Source organism: Amphiprion ocellaris, chromosome 20 (genome assembly GCF_022539595.1).
Source record: "Amphiprion ocellaris isolate individual 3 ecotype Okinawa chromosome 20, ASM2253959v1, whole genome shotgun sequence".
NCBI lineage: Eukaryota > Metazoa > Chordata > Actinopteri > Pomacentridae > Amphiprion > Amphiprion ocellaris.
The window spans coordinates 30,678,072-30,696,611 of NC_072785.1; the positions used below are offsets into that span (position 1 = coordinate 30,678,072).

The following is an 18,540-nucleotide window of genomic DNA, read 5'->3' on the forward strand; positions in this document are numbered from 1 at the left end:
ACTATTAAAGATAAAAACCTGAAACTTTCACTCTTATTTCTCATCACGTCATTGATTCAGAATCTACATTACTGGACAAGAAGAACTAAGAATCAGAGATTGTTTGTTCCACTTGGTTGAGTTCAAGAATGAAAAACATTGAGGCCATCATGAAAACTTCCATCTTTGAGCTCATATTAATATAAAAACTGATCATGCAGAAGTCAACTAGAGATATTGTCTGAACCACATGTAGCTTCATGTCACAATAATAGAAAAGAAACACAGAATATTTTTAATATTAAAATGAAAAAGAAAGACAGAGCAGTTATGACAATTTGTACAACATTGTAGATTCTGAATTATTGTAGTTATAAGAAATAGCAGAAAGAATTTCAGGTGTTTATCTTTATTAGTTCCTGAGATGCTGTTGTTCAAACAGCCTCAAAGTTAAATGTGCAAAAAAATTCTCCTGAAAGTGAACCAAAGGACAGTTGTTTTATGTTAAATGTTGAGGAAAGCATTTGATATATTGAGCTAAAACTTTACAGATACCAGTTAAAATATCCACAGTTTATGATGAAAAAGAACCAGTGGAGGTGGATTTAAATGAAACACCAGAAGTAAAATTTAATGATCAATCATGTAAAACAATGAAACAAGACAAAACTGAACAGTGTATAAGCTACTCTTTCATTTTAAAGACAAAGTAAGTTCATGGTGATGAAGCTCAAACCAGGATTTTCAGTCTGCTCACTACAGCAGCAAAGTATAAAGAGAAAGTCAAACCAAAGAACCTTCTTCAGGTGTCTTCAGAGTCTCCACATGTCTTCTGCTGAACTCTAGTCCAGATTTAATGTGAACTTTTTCCAACAGAGTCTTTCTCTTTGTCTCCATAAAGCTTTGACTGGTGAAGAACAGACAACAGTTGTTGGATGAACAGTCTCTAACATCTCAGCTGCTGAAGCTGGAACTCCTTCAGAGGAATCATAGGAGTCTTGGTGGCCTCCCTCACTAGTCTTATTCTTGGTCACTCATGATTTACTGTTCAAAAGCAATGACAAGGGAAAATTTTCTAAAGGGGGTGAATACTCTTTATAGACACTGTACTTGCTGATATCTTTTTTTTTTTCACTTTTTTGAATGAACAGTGGTGTAGTGGTTAGCACTTTCACCTTGCAGCTAGATAATCCCCGGTTCGCATCCCGGCTTTCCCGGGATCTTTTTGCATGGAGTTTGCATGTTCTCCCTGTGCATGCATGGGTTTTCTCCGGGTACTCCGGCTTCCTCCCACAGTCCAAAAATATGCTGAGGTTAATTGATCATTCTAAATTGCCCGTAGGTGTGAATGTGAGAGTGATTGTTTGTCTCTGTATGTAGCCCTGTGACAGACTGGTGACCTGTCTAGGGTGTCCCCTGCCTTCACCTGAGTCAGCTGGGATAGACTCCAGCCCCCCATGACCCTAGTGAGGATTAAGCGGTGTATAGATAATGGATGGATGGATGAACAGTCTCTCCCATCTCAGCTGCTCAAAGTGGAACTCCTTCATAAGAGTCATAGTCGTCTTGGTGGCCTTCCTCCTTTGTTTCTTCCGTGGTCATTGATGTAAAGTTTAAAAGCAATAACATGTGAAAACATTTCTAAGCAGGGTGACAGACTCTTTATAGGCACTGTACTTGCTGATCATTTATTTTTATTTTGTAGAAGAAATTAAGGAAATCTTTCAGAAAACACAAACAGAGAGATGATTAAATGATGACTCATCAAGTGCAACATTAACTAAGACACTAAACAAAGATTAAATGTGAATTCTGTGGAGCCTGATCTCAAGGACTTTAAGTTTGTGGGAGACTTCATGAACTTTCACTGAACCCGGCATGGAGAAATCTTCTTGGCAGGGGTTCAGTTTGTGTCCAGTGTGTATCTGCTGGTGTCATTGTAGGGTTCCTTGTTGGTTGGATGTTGGTCCAGACTGGTCACAACAGCACTGTTCACCATTGGCAGAGTGCTGACAAGTCTGAGAGTTTTGTCCATCTGTGCTGCTCTGCTTGGAAAACAAAACACACAAACACAGAGAAAGTCAAGGTTTCCTGCAGCATTGAAGAAGTGATGCCTTGCCTGAAATAGAGAACACCTCTAATGGCATCTGAAGACACTTTAATCTGTTGTAATTTAACATTCAATTGTCTGAGCTTCCAGGATGATAAACACATAGAAATAGAAGGGCTGCAGAGTTTAAACTGGTGATGTCCCAATAAAATATTTTTGGCTCATGATCCAAGGTGAGTCATAAAATATTTAGTATCTGCTGATATCACATCCCTCTATAATACACACATCATCTATTGTAGGTGAACTGTCGTATGTAGTTGCACCACAAAGTTGAGCTTCTTACCACACTCTCAAGACTGTTTTGTATTGGAAAACACAAGAGTATTGTGGAATCTTGGTCAGAAAAGGAACACCATGACAAAGACTTATATGAAGCTCAGTTACATGAGACCAGCAAGCAACTGATGATTTAAGCTGGGTTTATATTGAATAAACATCCAACATCCCAGCAGAATATTTAATGCTGATGTGATGTCTTTTCACCTTTATGTGTTGAGAACAAGTTTGTGTTGTTGCTGATCACGTCAGAATTCCTAATCTTACCTACATCCCCAAAATAACCTGGACCAGATTTCTGTGTCAAAATGAGCACAGGATAGACTGAATGACAGATGATAATGTGCTAACATAATATGACTGACCACAGTTGTTCAAAACAGTCTGACAAAATGTCATAGCAATATCCAAAATTTCCAATGCAGAACTGTGGGTACAATGGTACTCAGACCAGTCTTTACATACCTCACTGTGATGTTGATTGAATGTTCTCTTCCTGGTGTGGATCTGTTGGTGTTTTTTCAGATACTCCAAAGTTGTAAAAGTCTTGTTACACTCGTCACATCTGTATGGTCTCTCACTGGTGTGTTTCTGTTGGTGTTTTTTCAGATACTCTAAAGTTGTAAAAGTCTTGTTACACTTGTCGCATCTGTATGGTCTCTCCCCAGTGTGGACACGTTGGTGAGTTTTGAGATGGGCAATGTAGCTGAAGCCTTTCCCACACTGGTCACAGTTGTACGGTTTAACCCCGGTGTGGGTAAATTCATGGGCTTTTAACTGTGCATACCGTACAAATGGTTTGCCACAGTGATCACATGCGTATACATCATGTCCAGTGTGGATGCGTTGGTGAGATTTTAGGTTCCGTTGGTGCCTGAAACTTTTTTCACAGGAATCACAGTGATACCGCTTTCTACCAGAGTGGGGACATTGATCGATCAATAACTGTCCATTTCCAGTAAAGGTTTTCACACACTGATCACAGTTCAATGGTTCACCTTCACTGTGGGTGAGTTGATGGTTTCTTAAATTATTCAACCGAGTGTAAGTCTTCCCACACTGATCACATTTGAATGGTTTAACTTCACTGTGGGTGTGTTGATGGTCTTTTAATTGATGCAACCGAGTAAAGGTCTTCCCACACTGATCACAGCTGAAAGGTTTAACTCCAGTGTGAATGAATTGGTGACTTGTTAATTTACTCTTGTCAGTAAAACTCTTCCCACACTGATCACAGCTGAATGGTTTAACTCCACTGTGAATGAGTTGATGTTTTGTCAAAGTACTCTTGACAGTAAAGGTCTTCTCACATTGATCACATCTGAATGGTTTAACTCCACTGTGAATGAGTTTGTGCCTTGTTAATGTACTCTTTAAAGTAAATGTCCTCCCACACTGATCACAACTGAACGGTTTCTTCAAAGTGTGAATATATTGGTGAATTCTTAGCTGTGATGTAGTCATAAAAGTCTTGCGACATTGTTCACACCTGTATGGTTTCTCTCCAGTATGGACACGTTGGTGAACTTTTAGGCTGGTAATGTAGTTGAAGCCTTTTTCACACTGGTCACAGGGGTGTGGTTTAATCCCAGTGTGGGTCACTTCATGGGATTTTAACTGCGCGTACCGTAAAAATGTTTTGCCGCAGTGATCACATGTGTACAATTTATGTCCAGTGTGGATGCGTTGGTGGCATTTTAGGTACCGTTGGTGCTTGAAAGTTTTTTCACAGGAGTCACAGTGATACCGCTTTCTCCCAGACTGTGGGCATTGGTGGTTCAATAACTGTTCATTTTGAGTAAAAGTCTTCCCACACTGATCACAGCTGAATGGTTCACCTCCACTGTGGGTGAGTTGATGGTTTTTTAACTGATCAGCTTCAGTAAAAATCTTCCCACACTGATCACAGCTGAATGGTTTAACTTCACTGTGGGTGAGTTGATGGTTATTTAACTGATCCACTCCAGTAAAAGTCATCCCACACTGATGACACATGAATGGTTTAACTTCACTGTGGGTGAGTTGATGTTGATTAAATTGATCCACTCCAGTGCAAGTCTTCCCACACTGATCACAGATGAATGGTTTAACTTCACTGTGGGTGAGTTGATGTTGATTTAACTGATCCACTCCAGTGCAAGTCTTCCCACACTGATCACAGATGAATGGTTTAACTTCACTGTGGGTGAGTTGATGTTGATTAAATTGATCCACTCCAGTGCAAGTCTTCCCACACCGATCACTACTGAACGGTTTCTTCACAGTGTGAATACATTGGTGAATTCTTAGCTTTGTTGCTGTGGTAAAAGTCTTGCGACATTGTTCACACCTGTATGGTTTCTCCCCAGTGTGGACACGTTGGTGAACTTTTAGGCTGGTAATGTAGTTGAAGCCTTTCCCACACTGGTCACAGTGGTACGGTTTCACCCCAGTGTGGATCACTTCATGGGATTTTAACTGTGCATACTTTAAAAATGGTTTGCCACAGTGATCACATATGTACAAATTATGCCCAGTGTGGATGCGTTGGTGAGATTTTAGGTTCCGTTGGTGCTTGAAAGTTTTGTCACAGGAGTCACAGTGGTACAGCTTTCTACCAGAGTGGGGGCATTGATGGATCGATAACTGTTCTTTCTGAGTAAAAGTCTTCCCACACTGATCACAGCTGAATGGTTTAACTTCACTGTGGGTGAGTTGATGGTTATTTAACTGATCCACTCGAGTAAAAGTCTTCCCACACTGATCACAGCTGAATGGCCTAACTTTATTGTGGATGAGCTGATGTTTTTTTAAATGATCTACTCGAGTAAAAGTCTTCCCACACTGATCACAGCTGAATGGTTTAACTTCACTGTGGGTGAGTTGATGCTTTTTTAAATGATCCACTCGAGTAAAAGTCTTCCCACACTGATCACAGCTGAAAGGTTTAACTTCACTGTGGGTGAGTTTATGATTTTTTAAATGATCCACTCGAGTAAATGTCCTCCCACACTGATCACAACTGAATGGTTTCTTCACAGTGTGAATACGTTGATGAATTTTTAGCTTTGTTGCTGTGACAAAAGTCTTGCGACATTGTTCACATCTGTATGGTCTCTCCCCAGTATGGACACGTTGGTGAACTTTTAGGCTGGTAATGTAGTTGAAGCCTTTCCCACACTGGTCACAGTGGTGTGGTTTAACCCCAGTGTGGGTCACTTCATGGGATTTTAACTGTGCATACTTTACAAATGATTTGCCACATTGATCACATGTGTACAATTTATGTCCAGTGTGGATGCGTTGGTGAGATTTTAGGTTCCGTTGGTGCTTGAAAGTTTTTTCACAGGAGTCACACTGGTACAGCTTTCTACCAAAGTGGGGGCATTGATGGATCAATAACTGTTCATTTTGAGTAAAAGTCTTCCCACACTGATCACAGCTGAATGGTTCACCTCCACTGTGGGTAAGTTGATGGTTTTTTAACTGATCCACTCGAGTAAAAGTCTTCCCACACTGATCACAGCTGAATGGTCTAACTTCACTGTGGGTGAGTTGATGTTTTTTTAAATAATCCACTCGAGTAAAAGTCTTCCCACACTGATCACAACTGAATGGTTTAACTCCACTGTGGGTGAGTCTATGTTTTGTTAAATGATCCACTCGAGTAAAAGTCTTCCCACACTGATCACAGCTGAATGGTCTAACTCCACTGTGGGCGAGTTGATGGGCTTTGAACTTTTGCACCCGAGTAAAAGTCTTCCCACACTGATCACAACTGAATGGTCTAACTCCACTGTGGATGAGTGTGTGTCTTGTTAATTCACCACTCTGAGTAAAAGTCTTCCCACACTGATCACATCTGAATGGTTTAACTCCACTGTGAATGAGTTGATGTTTTGTTAACTTACTCTTGTAAGTAAATTTCTTCCCACACTGATCACAGCTGAATGGTCTAACGCCACTGTGAATGAGTTGGTGTGCTGTTAAATAACTCTTCGAAGTAAAAGTCTTCTCACACTGATCACATTTGAATGGTCGAACTCCACTGTGAATGAGTTGGTGTCTTGTTAACTTACTCTTGCTAATAAAAGTCTTCTCACACTGATTACAGCTGAATGGTCGAACTCCACTGTGAATGAGTTGATGGGTTTTTACATCACCCATCCGAGTAAATGTCTTCCCACACTGATCGCAGCTGAATGCTTTAACTCCACTATGAATGAGTTGATGTGCTGTTAGCCTACACTTGTAAGTGAAAGTTAGCCCACACTGACCACAACTGAACGGTTTCTCCACCCTGTGAATACGTTGATGAATTCTTAGCTTTGTTGTTGTGATAAAAGTCTTGCCACATTGCTCACAATTGAGTGACTCATTAATGTTTGGTGTCGTTGGGGAACCGTTGTTGTCCTCCTTAGAGGTCCAATGTCTGACTCCATTGCTGTTTTTACGTTTCTGTAGCAATAGAAAAAGATACAGAGGCCATGAGTGAAATGGAGTTGCAAAAAAATGTCACTCAAATGTTTCAATTACATGCAGTTGGACGTGAGGTTGAAACAACATCAAGAAACTGCAGACATGTTAGCAGCTCTGTGACTAGAAACATAGAAATGTGACGGCACGCTAACACACTCACAATATCAACAACAAAATTTTCACTGGTCGACAGTTTTCAACTTTCTGCTTTGTAGTTTTAGAATCTTGGGTAGTAATATTTGTCAATCACCAAGACACAAAGTACAGCTGGGACTGTACCACCAGGATCTGTTGATCCCCAGATTTTTCGTGAAGTTACCTCATTGGATAATATACAATATCTAAAACATACAACGCCAATGTCCAGAGTTGGGTCATGCTAGCAGCAGGGTCATTCCACATGTCCCTTTCACTGCCAACACTTTCCAATGTCTCCTTGGGATCAGATGATGATACCAGGCCAGATGAGATGTTTCATTCGGCCACTGAATTCTGGGTCTGCCCTGGGGTCTACATTCACATTGACGTGACTAAAAAAAAAAATCAAAAAAAGGGGATCCAAAAGAAATCCTGATCAGATGCCCAACTACCTGGCTCCTTTTGATGCAATGTAGCACCACCTCTACGCCCAGCTCCTGCCAGATGTCCAAGGTCCTCACCCTATCTCTATGAACTTAGTCCCTCTACAGGGGAAACTCATTTTGGCTGCTTTTGTCTGTGATGTCATTCTTTCAGATACTACAGCAAGGCCACGACCATAGGTGAGGGCTGACACAAAGAAAGACTAGTAAATCGACAGCATTGATAACCAGCATAGCTTCTTGTCACTCAAGCAGTCCAGTACAATGCCTACATTACTGCTCATCCTGTCTGTCACATGCATTATTTATCCATCATGCATGAACAAAATCTCAAGATACTCAAACTCTGTTGTTTGAGAAGGAAATTAACCCCAAACCAGAGGGAGATGTCCACTGGTGTCTGGAAGGGAGCCATGGCCTCAGGCTCGCAGGTGGTGACTTTCGTCCTGGATGCTTCATGCTTGGCTGCTAATCCCCCATTGCAGGCTAAAGATCACATTCTATAGAAGCCAACAAAACCATGTCATCTGCAAAAAGCAGAGATGCAGCTCAGAGGGTCCCAAAATGGAAACCCTCCTCACCACGTTTGAGCAGATTCACATCCTTCCCATGCATACCATAAACATGATGGAAAATGGGTAAACTTTGGCAGACTTCAACACCCACCAGAAAGGAGTTTGATTTTGTGCTGAGGAGACCAACACAGCTCTCACTTTGGTTCCACAAGAACTGAATGGCTTGTAGCAAAGACTCCACATACTGGCACAGGAGACTCAAACAGGACTATCTGGAAAACACGGTTCAAGTCCATCTCACAAGTCCACAAAACACATGTCGACTGTCTGGTCACAACCTCCTCAACAGTTCCCAAGAGTAAAGAGCTGGTCCACTGTTCCAAGTCCAGGACAGACTCGGCCTTACTTGTCCTACATCTGAGGGTCGAGAATCAGTTGAAGCCTCCATGACAGCATCCAGGATGAAACCATGCCTCCAGAGGACAAGCAGTGTGTTATCACGATAATTGAAGCACATGCTCTGATCCCCCTTTACAAAAATGAGAACTACCACCACGGTCTACCACGCCACAGGCACCGTCCACAGTCTCCATGCCACACTGAAGAGATGTGAATGACCTGACAGTCCAAACAGTGTCCAGAGCCATCAGCATCTCAGGGCACATTTCCTCCAAACCTGGCATCCTGCCACTGATGAGTCTCGTCACTACCACAGTGACCTCCACCACAGATATTGCTGTTCGGATGCTTTTTGTTGTGCCATCATGCTTTGCCTTTCAATGCCGTTTGGTTCATCCAGTTTGTAGAGGTGTATCACCACCAAAACCCTACACAGAGCATAAGTTTTTCTCCATGGCCTCCTGAAACAGAGACTCCAAGAAGGTGGATTACTCAGTCTTGCTGTTGGGCGTATAAGCAAAGACAACAGTCAGAGTTGTCAAGGCGACCGTCTTGTTCACAGAGAAGACGCCGACACGACGGAGCTCAACTGAATGCTTGGAAGTATCCCTCACTCTCCCGGTGCTTCCATCCAAAAGAGTCCACCCCATCTCTAAATGGTTGGTTGCAGAACCTTTGCTGTGCCAAGAAATGAGCTCAACAATATGTAGCTGTAACATTGGAGCCCCTGTACAAGCTTCAGTTCCGTCTACTTCAGAGTGATGACATTCCATGTCCCAACAACCAGTAAACACTACTGTGGATGAGCATGTCCAGGTGTCCACCCACACCAGCCACCCGACTCTATGCCTCCCGAAGCAAGCTGTGGACCCACTGTGACCTGACTCACTGCTGATTCATAGCATCTCGGATGACAGAATCCCAGAGACAGTCAAACCTCTACAACGTCATAAGATACCGATTCCACTGGGGGTATTTAAAATAGCATTTATTCTCAAAAATGCCAAAATGCAGTTTATCAACAACAACACTAAAACAGCAGGAAATGCAACTGGGAAGCTGTGTCTCAGGTGGTATGATGGGTTGTCCACTAACTGCAAGGTAGCCGGTTCGATCCCCGACTCCTCCATCATGCAATGCTGCATGGGCAAGACACTCAATATGAATTTGCTCCTGATGGCAGCTCAGTCACTACTGGTGTATGAATGAGTGAATGGAAAACTCTACAATCAGCTTTGAGTACCACTCAGGGAGAAAAGCACTGTATAAGTGCAGAACATTTACCATTTACTTTCAGCCCCATATCATACCTTTGGGGATTTCTTTTCTTTCTCTGTGTTATAAATGTATTTCATGAGCAGGAAAAAGGCCTGCAAACTCACAATGCCCAAAAGTGTTATTCTCTACCAAATAAAACGCTGCTCCTTACCTTCCTGAACACCTGGATTGAAAACAAGACTTTTCTTTGGTGACTGATCTACATCACTATGTAACACATTTTTATAATGTTTGACAAGCAGCTAGTTTGGCCTGAAACAAAAAATAAGCATCTTCCTAGCAGTCCACCATTATATCCTCAGTAGAGCTGCTTCTGCAGAGCTACATCTCTCCAGACAACGTTATCTGGCTTTGGTCAATCCATCTGACCAACTGGAGCAACTTTAGACATTTTAAATAATAAATTAATGATAATAATATTACAGTGATATGTTTCTCACTTCTTGTGAAGAATCCATGTTTCCTCCGTTGTTGAACTCAGATAAAAAGTCTGACAACGTTCCTCTGCTCCTCCGTCAGACTCTCCTCCTCCTGCCAATCACCTGTCACATCAAACACATCTTAATTAGGATACCACTCTATACGCAAGTGTCAAAGTGTCCTAGATGTCCATCAGCCAACACAGACGACAGATTTCAACTCAATGCTTGACTTTCAGCTCTTTTCAATTTCACCTAAAACTGATAAAAATGAACATAAACTGATAAAATAAGGAACATAGACAGAAAACAGGCATGGAAAAAGAGAATAAAGAGAATATAAAGATGCTACTGCAGCTGATTCAAGACAGGAATGCTGGTAGAAAACTGTTCATGCTGGAAGTTAGTGAATGTATTTTACTGCTCAGTGACCCTCAATAAAGCCACTTATTTCTAATGTGACAGCTGTACATCAGAGCTCTGAAACTTGAAACTTAATTTTTTATTCACAAAGCCTTTATTTACGTTCAGCCATCAGCCTTATTTTGAAAACATTCACATTTCTGTCCTTCACTCCTTTCTTCAGGAAACATGGCAAGAGCTTGTCTCCATTCCAGCTCGGTGCTTTGAAATTTCTATACATCCTATGCATTAGACAGCAACAGCAGGTAACTTTTTTCTTACCATCTTTTCGTGAATTTGGGAACTTTTCGGAAGCGTCATCCTCATGTCAAGACAGCGCGTCTGAGATAAACACTTCCTATACCACTGGAATGGTGCCAAAATAAAAGCCCGTAACATTAAAAATACGCCTTCAAAACAAAGCATGGTGGGAACGGCAAAACAAGGCTTGCAAAAAGTGATGAACTGATAGACAGACCCTTATGAGAGTAATTTGAACACGATTCGGTGTCCATAACATAACGTACACATGCCTGTAATGAAGATTTCATCCGCAGGAAATGATACAAAGACTGAGTGGCCTTGGCGGAGTACTGCTCTCTGAGTGCTTCTCTTGTTCTGATTGAACTGACCTCAGTTCACACGCAAAGAAAAACACCAAACCGTCAGTTGCTTGGAAAGATTTCACGAAGCTGTGTCTGAAAATGTAGAAAGGTTGTGAGTGTGAACCTACCAGAAGATGTGTGAGAAGTTCACGTCCCTCCAGATGCCGGAGAAGACCTCGAAGCGGACGGACTGTGTTTGCTGGAAGCGGCTCAGCAGCAGCTCGCAGTCCGTCTTCACCTGTTTCCTGCACAAATCCACGTCGCTGCTGCTCAAACTCAACCTCACAGACTTTAAGCTGCTTCTGTCGACGGACACATGTTCGACTCTTCACCAGGTTCAACAGGAAACGGCTCCCGGAGAGGAAACTAACGGCTCCCGGAGAGGAAAATAACTGCTCGGGTACGACTGTCGAGGATTTAGTACGTCATCAGTCGACATAAGTCGACGTCTCTGCCAACCAATGGACTCGCTCGAAATGAGCCGCACATGCGCAGAAACAATCACTGCACAACATCAGTGATTAAACTGGTCTGATGCAGGTCTCCAGTCTGATGGACTGAGAGTTACAGAGAACATGAACATCCAGCTGTGGTTGTCTGAAGAGTCTTTTCTCCTTCATCACTGTGAGGAAGAGCAGCACTGATGTCCTCCTCATCCTTCCAGTAATAACAATAATGCTGCAGATTCAGCTCCTCTCTTCAGAATACAACTTGTCTTGTGACTGTTCAGTTTTTACACTTCACTGTCAGCAACACATTATGTATTTCATCCATTTATTATATGTGTTTAAACGTCTTTCCAGTTCACAATAGTTAAATAGTGTAGTTTTTAAATGTGTAATAAAGGTAATAATGAAGCTCTTGACCTGAATGTGTTGATGTTTTAATGCTGCATATCTGCAATAAATAACATGGACTTTTTAGATTGTATTTCTGCTCCAACAGCAGAGATGCAGTAAAAGGTGATAAATAGAACCCCTGAATACTAAGAACAGAGAATAATAAACTGCTTAAACAGTTAGTCTGACCTTCTGTAAATGAAAGTTAAACAGGAAGTGGTTGACTGAGGATGTCGTCCATTCAGTCTCCTTCTTCACATAGATGAGGTTTTCCTTCTGTTGGCTTCACTCAGAAGATCCTCACAGTGAACATGAGACACCTGAGATGAAGACAGACGTCACAGTATCAGCATCAACAGCAGAGGTTCATTTTAAAGTGACCCTGGAAAGATTTCCTATTTCATATAGTTTTATATAAGCACTGAAAGACAGAAAGGCCTGCAGTCACTTTAGCTTTAGAGGAAAGGATTTTATTATCCAGCTTATCTGTGCTGTAATTTAAATGTAATAAGTGTAGTGTTCATCATTACTTTGATCATATTCTGGGAGTTTATTTTTCCAATCTACACTGCAGGAATAAGTACTAAAACATGTGAATCAGTCATTAAACAACATTAACGACTAGAGAGCAGATTTACTGTTTTCTCCAGTTTAACTTCAGACTCAGCAGATATTCAGGACTACTGACAACACAGAACCTTAACCTCACTGTTTTAATCACATTTAGGTTTTCTAAACGTTACATTAATGTGAACCAGCATCTCCATGAACAGTTTCATTAACTAAATGTACCACATTACAGTAACACAACACACTTCAGCTGTTTACATGACACAAAACACAAACATCGCTAGCTTAATGCTACATTAACTTGAATCAGGCTACAGCTAAACAGCAAACTCAGATAGCATCCCTAATTCACATTAAAGCTAATCACAGCCGTCATGAAAACTTCCATCTTTGAGCTCATATTAACATAAAAATTGATCATGCAGAGGTCAACTAGAGATATTGTCTGAACCACATGTAGCTTCAGGTCACAATAATAGAAAAGAAACATGTAAAATACTTTTAATATTTTCAAAGAAAAGAAAGTTATTTTTGTTCATAACTGAGAGCAGATATGACAAGTTGTACAATGTAGATTCTAAATTACTGTCATAATAGCAGAAAAAAATTGCAGGTGTTTATCTTTAATAGTTCCTCAGATGTTGTTGTTCAAACAGCCTCAAAGTTAAATGTGTAAAAAAAATCTGCTGAACATGGGTCAGAGAACAGCTGTTTCACATTCAATGTTGAAGACAGCATTTGATATATTGAGCTAAATCTTTAGATGCCAGTTAAAATATCCAAAGTTTATGATTTAAAAAACAAACAACTGTAGAGTTGGGTTTCAATGAAATACCAGAAATAAACTTTAATCATTAAGTATTTAAACACTTGAACAAGACAACCCTTAATGGCACATAAGCTACAATTTAATTTTTTTGAAAAAAGAAAGTAAGTTCATGGTGTTGAAGCTCAAAATAGGATTTTCAGTCTGCTCACAACAGCAGCAAAGTATAAAGAGAAAGACAAACCAAAGAACCTTCTTCAGGTGACTTCAGAGTCTCCACATGTCTTCTGCTGAACTCTAGTCCTGATTTAATGTGAACTTTTTCCAACAGAGTCTTTCTCTTTGTCTCCATAAAGCTTTGACTGGTGAAGAACAGACAACAGTTGTTGGATGAACAGTCTCTAACATCTCAGCTGCTGAAGCTGGAACTCCTTCAGAGGAGTCATAGGAGTCTTGGTGGCCTCCTTCACTTGTTTGTTTCTTGGTCATTCCTTTGTGATTTATTGTTTAAAAGCAACAAGAGCGGAAAAACTTCTGAGGGGGGTGAATACTCTCTTTTGGCACTGTATTTGCTGATCATTTATTTTTACTTTGTAGGAGAAATTCAGAAAACCTCACCAGAAAACAGAAATTGAAAGATGACTAAAAGATGTCTCATCAAGTCCAACCTTAACGAAGACACCAAACAAGGGATTACACCTGAATTCTGTGGAGCCTGATCTCAAGGACTTTAAGTTTGTGGGAGACTTCATGAACTTTCACTGAACCCGGCATGGAGAAATCTTCTTGGCAGAGGTTCAGTTTGTGTCCAGTGTGCATCTGCTGGTGTCGTTGTAGGGTTCCTTGTTGGTTGGATGTTGGTCCAGACTGGTCACAACAGCACTGTTCACCATTGGCAGAGTGCTGACAAGTCTGAGAGTTTTGTCCATCTGTGCTGCTCTGCTTGGAAAACAAAACACACAAACACAGAGAAAGTCAAGGTTTCCTGCAGCATTGAAGAAGTGATGCCTAACCTGAAATAGAGAACACCTCTAATGGCATCTGAAGACACTTTAATCTGTTGTAATTTAACCTTCAGTTGTCTGAGCTTAAAGGAAAATTAACAGTCAAATAGAAAGAGAAGGGCTGCAAGGGTTTAAAGTAGGGACGTCCCAACAAAGTACTTTTGGCTCACGATCCATGATGAGTCATTAAATATTTAGCATCTGCTGATTTATCCCTTGATAATACACACATCAGCTATTGTAGATGAGCTGCAGTACCTAGTTGCTCGCTTCTTGCCATTCCCTCAAGACTGTTCTGTGTTGGAAAGCACAGAGTATTGTGGAACCTTAGCTAGTAAAGAAGCACCATGACAGAGACTTATATGGGACCCACTGACATGAGGCCAGCAAGCAACTGATGAGTTTAGCTGGGTTTATATTGGATAACCTTTATGTGTTGAGAACAAGTTTGTGTTGATGCTGATCACGTCAGAATTTCTAATCTTACCTACATCCCCAAAATAACCTGGACCAGATTTCTGCGTCAAAACGAGTACAGGTTAGACTGAACGACAGCTGATAATGTGTCAACAGAATTCGGCTGACCAAAGTTGTTCAAAACAGTTTGACACTAAATTTCACAACAATATCCAAAATATCCAATGCAGAATTGTGTGGACACTGTTACTGAGACCAGTCTTTACATACCTCACTGTGACGTTGATTGAATGTTCTCTTCCTGGTGTGGAACTGTTGGTGTTTTTTCAAAGAACCCGAACTTGTAAAAGTCTTATTACACTTGTCACATCTGTATGGTCTCTCCCCTGCGTGGACACATTGGTGAACTTTGAGACTAAAAACGTATTTGAAGTCCTTCCCACACAGGTCACAGTGGTACGGTTTAACTCCGGTGTGGATCACTTCATGGGCTTTTAAATGTGAGTACCGTACAAATGGTTTGCCACAGTGATCACATATGTACACATCATGCCCAGTGTGGATGCGTTGGTGACATTTTAGGCTCCCTTGGCGCTTGAAAGTTTTTTCACAGTAGTCACAGTGGTACAGCTTTCTACCAGAGTGGGGACATTGATGGATCAATAACTGTTCATGTTGAGTACAGGTTTTCACACACTGAGAACAGCTGAATGGTTTCACTCCACTGTGAATGAGCTTGTGTCGTTTCAACTTACTCCTCTCAGGAAAAGTCTTGACACATTGATCACAGCTGAATGGTTTCACTCCACTGTGAATGAGCTTGTGTCGTTTCAACTTACTCTTGTCAGGAAAAGTCTTGACACAATGATCACAGCTGAATGGTCTAACTCCACTGTGAATGAGTTGGTGTCGTCTCAACGTACTCTTGTCAGCAAAAGCCTTCTCACACTGATCACAACTGAATGGTCTAACTCCACTGTGAATGAGTTGATGTGCTGTTAAATTACTCTTGTAAGTGAAAGTCTTCCCACACTGATCACAGCTGAATGGTTTAACTCCACTGTGAATAAGTTGGTGTAATGTTAAAGTTCTCTTGCAAGTAAAAGTCTTCCCACACTGATCACAGCCGAATGGTTTAACTCCACTGTGAATGAGTTGGTGTCGTTTCAACGTACTCTTGTCAGAAAAAGTCTTCTCACACTGATCACAGTCGAACAGTCGAACTCCACTGTGAATGAGTTGGTGTCGTTTCAACGTACTCTTGTCAGAAAAAGTCTTCTCACACTGATCACAGTTGAACAGTCGAACTCCACTGTGACTGAATTGGTGTCGTCTCAATTTACTCTTCTCAGTAAAAATTTTCCCACACTGATCACAGCTGAATGGTCTAACTCCACTGTGAATAAGTTGGTGTGTTGCTAAAGAACTCTTGGAGGTAAATGTCTTTCCACACAGATCACAGCTGAATGGTCTAACTTCACTGTGAATCAGTTGGTGTCGTCGCAACTTACTCTTGTCAGTAAAAGTCTTCCCACACTGATCACAGCTGAATGGTCGAACTCCACTGTGAATAAGTTGGTGTGTTGTTAAAGTACTCTTGGAAGTAAAAGTCTTCTCACATTGGTCACAGCTGAATGGTCTAATGCCACTGTGAATGAGTTGGTGTCGTCTCAATGTACTCTCGTAAGAAAAGGTTTTCCCACACTGATCACAGCTGAATGTTCTGGCTCCATTGTGAATGAGTTGGTGTCGTCTCAACTTACTCTTGTCAGTAAAAGTCTTCCCACACTGATCACAGCTGAATGGTCTAACTCCACTGTGAATGAGTTGGTGTGTTGTTAAATTACTCTTGGAAGAAAAAGTCTTCCCACACTGATCACAGCTGAATGGTCTAACTCCACTGTGAATGAGTTGGTGTCTTGTTAACTTATTCTTGCGAGTAAAAGTCTTCTCACATTGATCACAACTGAACGGTTTCTCCACAGTGTGAATACATTGGTGAATTCTTAGCTTTGTTGCTGTGATAGAAGTCTTGCCACATTGCTCACAACTCAGCGATTCTTCTCTGTTTGTTGCCATTGGGGAACTATCGTTGCTATCATCCTCAGAGGTCCGAGATATCACTCCATTACTGATTTTACTTTTCTGCAGTGAAAAAAATACAAACAGAGGCAAGGATTGAAGTGCAATAGTGAAAAAAAAACTAAAAGTCTCAATTACATGCAGTTGGACATGAGGCTGAAACAAGATCAAGAATCTGTATACATGTTAGCAACTGTGTGATGAGGAAAATAAAAATGTGATGACATGCAAACATGCTCACAATGCCAACAAAATCTTTTCACTGGTTGATAGTTTTCAACTTTGTTTGAGAATGTAAAGACAAAGACATTTTTCAATCAACATGAAAGGCAAAGTACAGCTGGGACTGTACCACCAGGATCTGTTGAGCCCAAGACTTTTCATTAAGTTACATTACTGGATCAATGTACAATATTTAAAAGCATACAACACCGACATCCACAGTCGGGATGTGCTGGTAGCAGGGTCATTTCACGTCCCTTTCAGCACCAACACTTTCCAGTATCTTCTGGAAGATCAGAGGTTGATACCAGATAAAATATCAAACTCTGCCACTGAAATCAGGATATGTCCTGGGGTTTCCTCCCATGTCAATGTGCCCAGAAAACCCCCAAAAATAGGGGTCCAGAAGGAATCCTGATCAGATGCCCATCGACATGGCCCTTTTTGACGCAATGTACTACCGACTTCATTCCCAAGTACTGTCGGATATCCAAGCTCCTCACCCCATCTCTAAGGCTGAACTTAGCCGATATACAAGGAAAAGTCATTTTGGCTTCTTTTTCTGTGATTTTATTCTTTCAGACATTACCACAAGGCCATAATCTTTGGTGATGGTTGGGACAAACATTGCCAACCACTTCAGCTTCATGTCACCTGAACAGTCAGGTAAAATGCCTGCATTACAGCTCCTGTCGTCTGTCTTATTTTCCCATAATTCGTGAACAAGATCTCAAGATCCTTAAATTGCTTCGACTGTGAAGGAAACTGACTTTTTAACCCTTTGATGCGCAGACCACATCAGGAGATACCCATTTTCCATTGGATTTGGGTCACTTTTGACCCAGGTTGTGCATCAAAGGGTTAAATATGGGAACAACCACCACGGTTTACCATTTCACAGGCGCTTTCCACAGGCTCCATGACACTTTGACGAGATGTGTCTTTCCTCACAGTCCAAACAGTGTCCAGAGCCATCAGCATCCCAGGGCGCATCTCCTCCACATCTGGCATCCTGCCACTGACGAGTCTCTTCACTACCACAGTGACCTCTGCCACAGACATAGGTGACACTTCCCCTAAGTTTTCAGACTCTGCCACATCCACACACCACATTTTGTCAAGAACAAGGAGCTCCTGAAAGTGCTCTTTCCACCACCAGAAAATCCCAAGTATGGGTTAGCAGGTCTACCTTCCCTTAGCTGAACACACCCTGAGGTGGGCCCCACTTTCCCTTTCTGGGACATGGAATAGTTTGCCAAACCTTTCCTGAGGCTGAGGAAAAGTCTTTCTCCATAGCCCCCTTGAACAGAGACTCCAAGAAGGCAGAGTACTCAGTCAGTTCTGCGGTTTGGTGCATAAGCAAAGACAACAGTCAGAGTTTTCAGAGTATCACCTAGTGTGTAGCTGCTGCAAGATGCCTTGTCGAACACTTTAAGAAGAGCGAGCTAGCACGGACTACACTAAAGGATAAGCAGCAGCAAATGGGCACACCGTTATACATGCTGGTGCAAGATGTAAGTACTTGCTGGAACAGTACTTTCCACATGCTGTTCAGGCTGCTGGAACACAGATGGCCAGTAACTGCTGCATTATCTGACCCAGCAGTGACACCAAG

General features: G+C 41.5%; 1 protein-coding gene across 1 annotated transcript in view; it reads right to left on the reverse strand.

Moving 5' to 3' along the window:
* Positions 1-583: 583 nt before the first annotated feature.
* The window catches only part of LOC111585866 (oocyte zinc finger protein XlCOF6-like), a 39,360-nt gene continuing 21,403 nt past the window's right edge, over positions 584-18,540 (reverse strand). Inside the window, exons 2-4 of the mRNA XM_055005882.1 lie at positions 14,892-16,766; positions 13,900-14,142; positions 584-2,024 (exon numbers count right to left, since the gene is read on the reverse strand). Of these exons, the coding sequence (XP_054861857.1) occupies positions 1,914-2,024; positions 13,900-14,142; positions 14,892-16,700 (2,163 nt within the window). The 5' untranslated portion in view covers positions 16,701-16,766 and the 3' untranslated portion in view covers positions 584-1,913. The remainder of the gene's footprint in view (positions 2,025-13,899; positions 14,143-14,891; positions 16,767-18,540) is intronic.